The 12,159-nt window shown below is 40.6% G+C and overlaps 1 protein-coding gene across 4 annotated transcripts in view; it reads right to left on the reverse strand.

The window, feature by feature from the left end:
* Nucleotides 1-12,159, reverse strand: part of LOC140728501 (kalirin) — a 723,603-nt gene that overhangs the window by 320,619 nt on the left and 390,825 nt on the right. For all 4 annotated transcript variants that reach the window (XM_073047309.1, XM_073047304.1, XM_073047303.1 and 1 more), the window contains exons 14-15: nucleotides 9,323-9,518; nucleotides 3,717-3,883 (exon numbers count right to left, since the gene is read on the reverse strand). In XM_073047309.1, coding sequence (XP_072903410.1) covers nucleotides 3,717-3,883; nucleotides 9,323-9,518 — 363 coding nt within the window. The remainder of the gene's footprint in view (nucleotides 1-3,716; nucleotides 3,884-9,322; nucleotides 9,519-12,159) is intronic.

Consider the following 12,159-nt stretch of genomic DNA (forward strand, 5'->3'; position numbering starts at 1 on the left):
TTCTACCTCAATGCACTAAGTAATGATTTGATCTGTATGAATAGTACACAAGGCAAGCTTTTCACTGTAGCCTGGGACATGCAACAATAATAACTTTCAAGTTAAAAATATTTAATTTTCTGAAAAAAGCTGTATCTCACTGAAATATTAATGCAAATTAACATATGGTAGATTTAAGGAAGAACAGTATTGCCGCTACTGAACTAACACTGCTTGGAAACGAAGCTTGGGGTGGGGGGGGGGGGGGGGAGGCAGTGTTAATCCTGTAAATTGAGCCTTCCAGTTCAATCCAAAATAAGGCTTCAAATTCAAAGAAATATATTTGATCCTTTATTGAGGAACTAACAAAACAAAAAAAAATCCTGAAGATAAATCAAATGAAACTAAAACTAGCAATATAACAAAATAAACACTCTTAGCTTAATAAATGTACTTGAGCATTCTTTAACATAATTAAGATATTTAAGCAAAGAAAAGTTTAAGCTAAGTAGTCAACAAAAACGGTATCACCCTGCCTCACTCCCCAGCTCAAAGTGAACTAAAGACAAAAGGATGAATATGTAACCAAAAAGCTCTTTGCTTGTACCACGCCCCCACCCACATGACTAACTCCCATAGTGATCGAGCAAAACGTATTACAATGCATATAGAAAATTGATACATGGCTCCTACAAACAGACTAATCAATGTTTCGTGGGTCATCCATTGTCTATACATAATTTGTTTTAGATTATTGTTGTAGACAAGGATAATTTGTCTGAGCCAATCATGTGATTGAAATGTCCATACAAATAGGATCCAAACTTTTAATGCTTGATTCAATCACCAGATTAGAAGTCTGCAGTTCAGCTTATAATCTAAGTTTGTATTTTTGCATAGTACCAAGTGCATTGCTATGTTTTGTCTTGCTAGCTAATGTTAAATTAAGGTTTTGTCTGTTTGTTCAGATGAAATCAATCTGATGTTTTCTTGGCCACGAATCCAGAGCAGTAGTGGACAAGAGTTTAAAAAGAGATGGGAAAAGTTTAAAGGAGATGGAACACTATGTTCTTTGTAATCTTCTCTCAATTAACATCACAAACAAGATAGCTGGTTATGCATCACACTTATCATTTTACTCAAAACATAATTCACTGATTGCGAATCAATCTGAGATATACTTAGAATGTGATACTGCATGAATAATGCAGCAACTCAACCTCCTTTAAGCCAGGTCATATATAATATGACTTAAAAGTTCTTCATCACGTAATTATTCTTAGATTGCTCCCTGTTCTGTGCACTTCACTGCACCAAGAAAACCTATTTCCTCAGAAGCCTAAAGAAGTCAGCCATGTCCCCATTGACCCTTACTAACTTTAACCAATGCACCGTAGAGAGCATCCTATCTGGATGTATCACGGTGTGGTATGGCAACTGCTCTGCCCAAGACCACAAGAAACAGCAGGTAGTTATGAACACAACTCGTCACATCATGGACAACAGCCGTCCCTCATGGACCCAGTCTATACTTCTTGATAGCTCAATAAAACAGCCACCATTATGAAGAAACCCACCCTCCTTGGACATTCTCCCTTCTCCCCTCTCCTGTGAGGCAGGACATACAAAAGACTGAAAGCACATACCATGGCGCTCAAGAGCAGATTCTACCCTACTGGACTCATCCATCACATAAATGTAATCGCAAAGGAAGCACAACTGCCCCTCTACTTCCTTCGGAGTCTGTGGAGATTCAGCATGACATAAAAAGCCTTGACAAACTTCCATTGACGTGTAGTTGTAAGTGTATTGACTGGCTGAGTTATGGCCTGGTATGGGAAGACCAATGCCTTTGAGTGGAAAATCCTATAAAAGCTAGTGGCTTTGGCCCAGTACATCATGAGTAAAGCCTCCCAACCATTCAGTGCATCTATATGAAACACTGTCATAAGAAGGCAGCATCCATCATCAAAGATCCCCAGGCCATGCACTTTTCTTGCTTTCGTCATCAGGTAGAAGGTACAGGTGCCTCAGGAATCACACCACCAGGTTCAAGAACAGTTACAACCCATCAACCAACAGGCTCTTGAACAAAAGGGGATAACTACACTCAACTGCACTTGCCCAATCATTGAAATATTCCCACAAACATTGATCTCGCTTTCAAGGACTCTTTCTCTCATTATCTCAAATTCTTGTTATTTCTTGCTATTCATTTATTCTTGCATTTGCACAGTTTGTTGTCTTCTGCCCTATAGTTGATCTTCCATTGAGCCTGTTAGAGTTACTATTCTATAGATTTGCTGAGTATACCCGCATGAAAAAGAACCTCAGAGTTGCATGCGGTGATACGTATGTACACCGATTATAAATTTTAATTTGAACCTTTGAACTTTGATTATAAAGTGAATTAGGACAACTGGGAGAGCCCATGAATAGTCCTTGATAAGAAAATCCCAAGGCATTTTATAAATACATCAGGAGCAAGAGCTGTGCTCTCTAGTCCTAGGCTCTCCCACTATAGGAAACACCCTCTCTGCTTCCACTTTGTCTTGGTCTCAATAGGATTGATTGAGATCTCCCCTTAATTCTTCTAAACTTGATCAAATTCAGGCTCAGAGCCAGTAAATGCTCCTGATAGGTTAACCCTTACATTTCGAACATCATTCTCATGAATCTCCTCTGGATCCTATCCAATGCCAATAATCTTTTCTTAGATACGGGGCCAAAACTGCTGACAATACTCCAAATAAGGTCTGTGCAGTGCATTACATCCTTTCTTTAGCAATCTAGTCCTTTCAAAATGAATGTTAACCTTTTATTTGCTTTCCTTATTACTGACTCAACCTGCAAATTAACCTTTAGGGAATCCTGCACTAGAGCTCCCACACCCCTTTGCTTATCTGATTTCTGGATTTGCTCCATTTAGAAAATAGTCCATGCCTTTATTGCTTCTACGAAAATGCATGACCATACATTCCTTGATCTCACGATCTACACTTTATGATCTTGCTCCTTATTGTCTACTTGCACTGCAGTTTCTCTGTAGCTGTTGCACTTTATTCTGCGTTCTGCTATTGCTTTAGCTTGTTCTACCTCAATGCACGATGTAATGATTTGATTTGTGTGAAAAGTGTGCAAGACGAGCTTTTCACTCTACCTCAGTCCATGAGACAATAATAAACCAATTCCAATTCATGCAAATATAATCATTCATTTTGATGTATAATAGAATTTTTTAAAAATATCATATTTGAAGAAGAAAAAGGAAACTCATTATGTCCTCACTGTACTATCCTGTGACATCTTGGATGATTGAAATTGATTTGTTATTGATGTAAACCCAGCATTAATCCAAAAATAAGGCAGGGTAGGGGAAACTTTCAATTGTCCTGCAGTTTATATGAGAGTCCTTCAAAATGCTAATAGCTAGCGTATTGATTTTTCCTTACACTCTCTGTAATCTCCTTGTGGTATTGGTGCTGGGTGTTAAACAGAGATTGAAAATAGAAATTATCAGGAGACCTGGGCACTCCTGTTTTACATGCAGCCAAAGTAAAAACATCCAAACTCCACGAAAATTGACTGGAGGTCAGAACCTGGTCATTGGAGCTATGAGACTGCAGCTCTAATAGCAGCTCCATTTTGCTCACTGATGCACCTCACCTCAAGCTTAAAACTAAAATGGCGGAAATACTTCAGAGTAACTTCAGCCCAAGAAATCACTTTTCACTTACTTGTTTAACTTCTGCCTGCAGATGACGGAGTTGTAAGCATTGCTCCAGGCGCTTCTGGGTCTGATCAGCATTCAGCTCAAGCTCTTGCTGCTTTTCATGAAGGAATTCCAGCAGCTCCTGAACTTGTGTTCCTAGGTCCATATCTTTATCGCATGCCAGTTCAATTCCTGATTAAAACAAACACATTTCATTGCTTATTTACAAATTGTGCCCTTCCGCTACTTCTCAGAATCTGAATTCACTTTATTTCCATTACATCGAAAAGAAGCAATAGTTAATGCAACAGAATTTCCTTCCTCAGACCTGTCAGATTGAAGGGTCACTTCCTGTTCTCAAACCCACCTAGCAGTGGAGAATAATCCCTTGAGAAAAGAAGTCACAAATAAAACTGTAATGAGCTCTTTGGGGTTCTGGGGGTGCCAGAGAGCACTTGAATTGGTTAATTGTTGTTTAATGAGATTCAGTAATCATTTAGAGTTCATTGTGTTTTTCTCGAGTGACTATCTATAATGCAGTCTCCTGGTATTTTCTGTATAAGCTTGTAAAGCTTATTTTCATATGCTCAGAATTCCATGTTACTCGCATTATTTAAGCAGATGCCGAATTAGCGCTAATCGTGGAGTCATGGTTTTGAGAACGTCACTTCTCATGGTGGCAATAGGCCGAGCCACTGACATGCTTTGGAATTATTATGAATAAACTGTCATCATCACCTCTATACCAGAGTCTGTCTTCCCTTGGCACTTGGGTTCCTATACTGTCAATGCACCATTGTGACAAAAACTTCACTTTCATAAATATCGGATATCAATCCAGTAGGAATGCAACTATCCACTTTTTCATAATTGGAGATATCCTTCCAGAGGAAGGCAGATAAATTCACTGTAGGAACAAACTCTTCTCAGGCTTCCAGCTGGGTGCAGGTATCGGTTATAACAGACGTTTCGAAGATAAACTTCACCATCTCCTTTAAGAATCCCTGGTGAAGATGGCGGAGTTTGTTATCAAAATATTGGTTATAATCAATACCTGTACCTGTCTGGAAGCCCAAGAAGAATTTATTAATTGTCATATACCAGGAAAGCACTAGATTCTTTTTCAAATTAATTGTACTCAACACCTGATTAGCCTATCCACCAATCCTTCTATCCTCGATAGGCATAGTGGTATTCAAGCACAGTATTAATTAACGTTAAGGCTCAGACACCCTTTACCAGCTGTTACTATTTAATGTGGACATACATTATGACCATGGCAGTGACAAAAGATCTCTGAAATACTTGGTGTTCATGTAGCATGGATAGTGTTTCATTATTTTATTCTAAATCTGTTTTCCAAAATCCAATGTTTTTTTCAAAGGATATGTAAAAACTCCAATTCAGCACACAAGCTGAAACACAAGACCCCATAGCAAGTATGATGTGCAAATCCATCCACTTTCAATGCTAGACAACTCAGCACAATCACAGTACAAAATACCCAGTATGTGCACTCACCGGGTTCTCTACTCCTAATGGAGTCCATTACAGAGTGTACAAACTTACAAATATGAAACATGAAAAATACAAACATTTCCGTAAACATTTTGTTACAGCCAGAGACTGGTCACGCGGGACAATCCTTAACAGGGTAACAATCTTACAATCATTCTTCACAAACAATTTTGCCTACAGAAGCCTGCATTCCCACATGAAAAACCTGGTTTAGCATATTTAGAAATGTTAAAAATTTAACAGTCAACAGTTTCCCCACGTTTTGTGACGCCTTCAGTGCTGCTGCTACTTATGTTAACTGGTAAGTTAAAAATATGACCCACCCCTTGACTTAATGACCTTGGTCTCAACTTTTCCCTCCTTAGGAAAATCTGTTGTTGATACCTCACAGAAACACATACAATACAGGCATTGTTACTATTGCTGTTTTCTTTGGGCATTGTTTGCTCATATTGAGTGGTTAGTATAGCTGATTTACTCTTTCAGCTCTCCATTAAACTACCTCTTCGTCTTCAACCTGCACAGACTTCTCAATGCCCCAGATCTCTCAGGCTAAATCTCTTAAAGCAGCTTGTTATGTTGTATTTTGTATCACTTGTCTCTCCTCCATTTTCACTCCTTTACTGAGTTCTCTTCTATTCATTAACATTTTATCAGTACATCCTGTTGAGTGTGGTCCTGTCCAATAGCTTACTGAAAGATCAAACGTGAGAAAGTGCTTCTTCACTGTTTCCTTTAACCTGACCTTTCTACTTCTCGATTTGAAGCTAGGCGATCAGGAGAAGCAACATTTTGTTTTATTCTTTTGTTCTTCAGGAATCAATGCAGATTATTTATTTGAATACGACTAAGAAGTCTTTGTATGGCTAAGGTAATCTTAACTTCTTTGTTACATGTTCTATATATCTCATTTGCTTTCCTGGTATGTTCTTTCAAGTGCCCATCAATACTGCTCCTTTTCCATGCTAATTGTTATGGATTTTCTGGCATAGTCTTACAAGCCAGGTCCATGCCTGGGGTGTTGCTTCTGCAATCCTGATGTGCCTCACCTATACTAGCTAGGTTTTCTATATTTTTTGTTCTTACCAAGTCAATAGACTAATCCTTTCATATTTACTATACTCAAGTGCTTTTATTATAGTTTTTTCCAATCATCTCCTTCTGTAATTTTATGACAATCTGATAAATTGTTTACATAAATTTCCCAGCTGCTATGATGGGATTCAAGTTCAGGTCTTGATATCAATTTTCCAAAACTCTGGTTGTCCATCCAGAAGTTACAATGCTAACTGTAACCATATGATAATTAAGGGAGGAGTGATGGGGTGCAGGACGGAGGGTGTAAACTACTCAATGAAGTGAAATACAGGGAAAGATATTGAGGACTGGGCATAGTTTTGCATTCTGTTGGTGACTAACCTTGTACTAGTTCCATGCACTGTTGTGATTAACCTTGTATTAGCTCAATCCACTGTTGTAATGAACTGATCTGCATTTTCACTGTGTCTGAGTACAGGTGACAATAATAAACCAATTTACTAATTTATCAATTAGGCAAACTCTAGACTCAAACTTGGAGCCTCAAATTTTTCTGAACCCAAGAGGCTTGTTGCGAAGTATGTCACATAAAGCTTTCAGAGTATTCAGAAAGTCAGGTTACATCTGGATACATCTGTAGTTCCTGAACATCATTAGCTGGGGGTTCAAGAGCCATGAGATATTGTTGCAGCTCTATAAAACTCTGGTTAGACCACACTTGAAGCATTATGTTCAGTTCTGGCCAGGAATGTGGAAGCTTGAGAGAGGGCGCAGGGGAGATTTACCAGGACATTACCTGGATTAGAGAGCATGTTTTATGAGGAAACATTGAGCGAGCCAAGAGATTTTCTCTTTGGAGTGAAGGAAAATGACTTGCTAGAGCTGTACAAGATGATGAGGCATAGAGAGAGAGTGGAGCCAGCACCCAGAGCACTATTTGCTAATATGAGAGGGGATAATTTTAAGGTGATTGGAAGACAGCATAGGGGATGTCAGAGGTAGGTTGTTTTACAAAGAGACTGGTAGGTGTGTGGATTGCACTGCTATGGGCAGTGGTAGAAGCAGATACATTAGGAACATTCAGGAGACTCCTGGATTGGCACATGGATGAAAGAAAAATGGAAGGCTGTATGGGTGGGAAGGGTTAGATTGATCTCAGAGTAGTTTAAAAGAATAGCATAACGTCATACAAAATGACGCTGTAGATACTGTAATGAGACATGCAGAAATAGCAGAGGAACTGAATGCGTATTTTGCATCAGTCTTCACAGTGGAAGGCGCCTGCAGTATATTGGACATTCAAGAGTGTCAGGGAAGTGAAGTTTGTGAATTGAAAATTACGACTGAGAAGGTGCTCAGGAAGCTTAATGGTCTGATCAGGGATAAATCTCCTGGACCTGATGGAATGCACCCTCGGGTTCTGAGGGAAGTAGCTGAAGAGGCTGTGGAGGCATTAACAATGATCTTTCAAGAATCAATAGATTCTGGCATTGTACCGGATGACTGGAAAATTGCAAATGTTACTCCGCTATTTAAGAAGGGTGGAAGGCAGCAGAAAGGAAACTATAGACCTGTTAGCCTGATGTCAGTGGCTGGGAAGTAGTTGGAATCGATTATTAGGAATGAGATTACGGAGTAGCTGGAGGCACATGACATGATAGGAAAATCCTGCCTGACAAAACTACTGCAATTCTTTGAGGAAATTACAAGCAGGGTAGACAAAAGAGATGCAGTAGACGTGATGTACTTGGATTTTCAGAAGGCCTCTGACAAGGTGCAGCACATGAGGCTGCTTAGCAAGATATGAGCCCATGGAATTACAGAGAAGTTACTAGCATGGGTGGAGCATTGGCTGGTCGGCAGAAAACAGAGAGTGGGAATAAAAGGATCCTATTCTGGCTGGCTGTCGGTTACCAGTGGAGTTCCACAGGGGTTGGTGTTGGGACAGCTGCTTTTTACAATGTATGTCAATTACTTGGACTACAGTATTAATGGATTGTGGCTAAGTTTGCCAATGATACAAAGATAGATGGAGGAGCGGGTAGTGTTGAGGAAACAGAGAGCCTGCAGAGAGACTTAGTTAGTTTAGGGGAATGGGCAAAGAAGTGGCAAATGAAATACAATGTTGGAAAGTGTATGGTCATATACTTTGGTGGAGGAAATAAACAGGCAGACTATTATTTAGATGGGGGAGAATTCAAAATGCAGAGATGCAAAGCGACTTGGGAATCTTTGTGCAGGATACCCTAAAGTTTAACCTTCAAGTTGAGTCATTTGTGAAAAAGGCGAATGTAATGTTGCCATTCATTTCTAGAGGTATAGAATATAAGAGCAGGGACGTGATGTTGAGGCTCTATAAGACATTTGTGAGACCACACTTGGAGTATTGTGTGCAGTTTTGGGCTCCTTATTTTAGAAAGGATATACTGACGTTGGAGAGGGTTCAGAGAAGATTCACAAGAATGATTCCAGGAACAAAAGGGTTAACATATGAGGACCGTCTGACAGCTCTTGGACTGTATTCCCTGGAGTTCAGGAGAATGAGGGGGGATCTCATAGAAGCATTCCAAATGTTAAAAGGCCTGAACAGATTAGATATAGCAAAGTTATTTCCCATGGTAGGGGAGTCTAGGACAAAATGGCATGACTTCAGGATTGAAGGAAGTCCATTTAGAACAGAGATGCAGAGAAATTACTTTAGTCAGAGGGTGGTAGATCTGTGGAATTAGCTGTCACGAGTGTCTGTGGAGGCCAAGTCATTGGGTGTATTTAAGGCAGAGATAGATAGGTTCTTGATTAGCCAGGGCATCAAAGGGTATGGGGAGAAGACTGGGGAATGGGGATAACTGGAAGAATTGGATCAGCCCATGATCGAATGATGAATCAGACTCAATGGGCTGAATGGCCTACTTCTGCTCCTATATCTTATGGTCTTATGATCTTATCATGGGCCAAAGGGCCTGTACTGTACTGTTCAATGAAATTGTTGAATAATGCTGTGGAATGAATCATATTCACTCATTTTGTGATACCCATTGTAAAAAAAAGACAAGCAGTGAAACTCTTCTGCAGTACCTGATGCTTGCACTTCCATAATGTATTGATGTAAATCTTGGCCCTGCTGAATTACATCAAATGTCATATTATTCATGGCCAGCTTCCGTTCTGTGTGTCGTTGCAGCCGCTGTTCAGCTAAAGTTAGGTCTTCTGTATTAAAGTCATTCATTTGTCGGAGAAGATCTTCATTCCAGGCATCTAACTCTCCTGTTACCTGATGATGTACCATAAAAATAGACAAATGATAAAGTTTGCAAGAATAATTTGCATTATTCTAAAGATGGTCATTAAGGACCTAATTTTCTGCAAAATTCATAAAAGTAAATAGTTTCATATTGAATGGAGTTTTCCTTCATTGCAAGTTTAAGCAGTTGAACACTCATACTATATAAGGGAAACATTTACAAGAAAATCCTAATTAGATTCAAAGTTAAAAGAGACAGCAGGTCGTGCTGAAGAATCAGTGTTGTGAGATTGCTGTTAACATACATTCAGTACAGATCACAGAGAGAGCTGGAGGCAGTTCCTCGTGGAGTTTACTTGCCAGTTTCCAAAAGTAAGTGGAGCCCTTTGGGACTTGACTGCGGAGCGGGAGATTTCTAGGGAGTTTTGTAACATGGCCAAGGCGAGGTGTAAGTGGAGTGGCCATCATGTGTGTGGGCCAGGGTTAGAGTGGGATGGTTTGGCTCTACAGACTCAGGCAAGAACAGGTGGAAGCTACAAGTAGTTTTTTTCTCTCTTTCTTCGTCTATCAACACATAACTTGAGAATAGATCCAAGGTTAGTGGTATGTTCTTCTTGTGAGATGTGAGAACTCTGGGAGATCTTGAGTCTTCCTGATAACTACACCAGCACAAAGTGCATTGAGCTGTAGTTCCTCAAAGGCCATGAACCAGAGCTGCAGTTGCGTAACCCTTGGCTCATATGGGAGAATGAGGAGATGAAAGACAGGAGTTACAGGGAGGTAGTTACTTCTAAGTTACAGGAGACAGGAAGCTGGGTGATGGTCAGGAGAGGCAAAGGGAATAGGAATCCAGTGTCATTCCCTTCAATAATAAGTATATCGCTTTGGATACTGTTGGGGTGGATGACCTAAGAAGGGGGAAGCTGTAGCGACTGAGTCTGGCTCTGGGAGAAGAGGACTGCAGTAGTGATTGGGGATTCCATAGTTAAAGGTGCAGACAGGAGATTCTGTGGACATGAGAAAGACGCCCGGATGGTATATTGCTTCCCAGGTGCCTGGGTTAGGAATGTCTCGGATCAGGTCCACAGCAGTCCAAAAGGAGGTATGCAAACAGCCTGAAGTTGTGGTACATATTGGTACCAATGACAAAGTTAGGAAAAAGGATGAGGTCCTCAAGTGAGAATATAGAGTAGAAAGCTGAAAAACAGGACCTCATGGAACTCAAGAATTTCTAGATTGTTGCCTGTGGCTTATGAATGCTTGGCGAAGAATTGGTGCAGAGGGCAGCGTCTCAGATTTCTGAATCATCGGAATTACATTTGAAGAAGGTATGACCTGTTACACCTAAACTCGAGCGGCACCAACACGTGGGCAGGTTTGCTAGAGCTGTTGGAGAGTGTTTAAACTAATTTGGCAGGAGGATGGGAACTGGAGTGATAGGGTTATGGTTGGGGCAGTTGGTACAGTGAGCAGTGTTAGGCTTCTTATCTAAAATGGATGTGCTGGAATTGGAGACAGTACAGAGAATGCAAGGGTTAACGTACGGTATGATGAGGGTTTGATGGCTCTGGGCCTGTACTTACAGGAATTTGGAAGAATGGTGGAGGGGGGGTATCTCATTGAAACCAATTGAATATTGAAAGGCATAGATAGAGTGAATGTGGAGAGGATATTTCCTATAGTGGGAGAGTCTATGACCAGAGGGTACAGCCTCAGAGCAGAGGGTCATCCAGTTGGAACCAAGATGAGGAGGAATTTCTTTCACCAGAGGGTGGTGAATCTGTGGAATTCATTGCCACAGACGGCTGAGGGGGGCAAGACTTTGGATATATTTAAAGCAGAGGTTGATAGGTTCTTGATTGATCAGGGCATCAAAGGTTATGGGGAGAAGGCAGGAGAATGGGGTTGAGAGGGATAATAAATCAGCCATGATGGAATAGCAGAGCAGATTTGATGGGCTGAATGGTACCTTGTGGTTATTCAGCTGTGGTATAACTCATGTTTTATGATACTGTACTATAGTATTCTTGTTCTTACATTCAACGCTCCTGTCAATGAAAGCAAGTATCCCACAAGCCTTATTTAGTACTTTGTCTGCCTTTGCTGGGAACTTCAGGAATCTGCAAACTTGTACACCAATGTTTCTCTCTTTTACAATATTGTTGAAGATCCTACAGTTCACTCTGAATGTCTGAACATAATTATGAACATAGGAGACAAAAGCAGAAGTGGCCCATTTGGCCCCTTGTGCATGCTTTGTCATTCGATAAATGGCTTTTGGGTAGATGGGTAAAAACACAAAATGCTGGCAGAACTCAGCAGGCCAGACAGCATCTACGGGAGGAGGTAGTGACGACGTTTTGGGCCGAGGTTTCGGCCTGAAACGTCGTCACTACCTCCTCCTATAGATGCTGTCTGGCCTGCTGAGTTCTGCCAGCATTTTATGATTTTATTTATTTCCAGCATCTGCAGATTCACTCATGTTGCCTTTGGGTAGATGGGGCTTGTTAGCCTGGGTTGGCCGCTCATCCAGGAGAAGGAAAACTCTGATCTCAAACCTCCTCATTTTGGGTATACCTTGTGGTTTTTGGGATAAACCCTGAGAAAAATCTGGATTTGGAATCCCTAAGGCAGTCCTGCATTGAATTCAACGCTGCCTGGCAACTCTTGC

Source organism: Hemitrygon akajei, chromosome 5 (genome assembly GCF_048418815.1).
Source record: "Hemitrygon akajei chromosome 5, sHemAka1.3, whole genome shotgun sequence".
NCBI lineage: Eukaryota > Metazoa > Chordata > Chondrichthyes > Myliobatiformes > Dasyatidae > Hemitrygon > Hemitrygon akajei.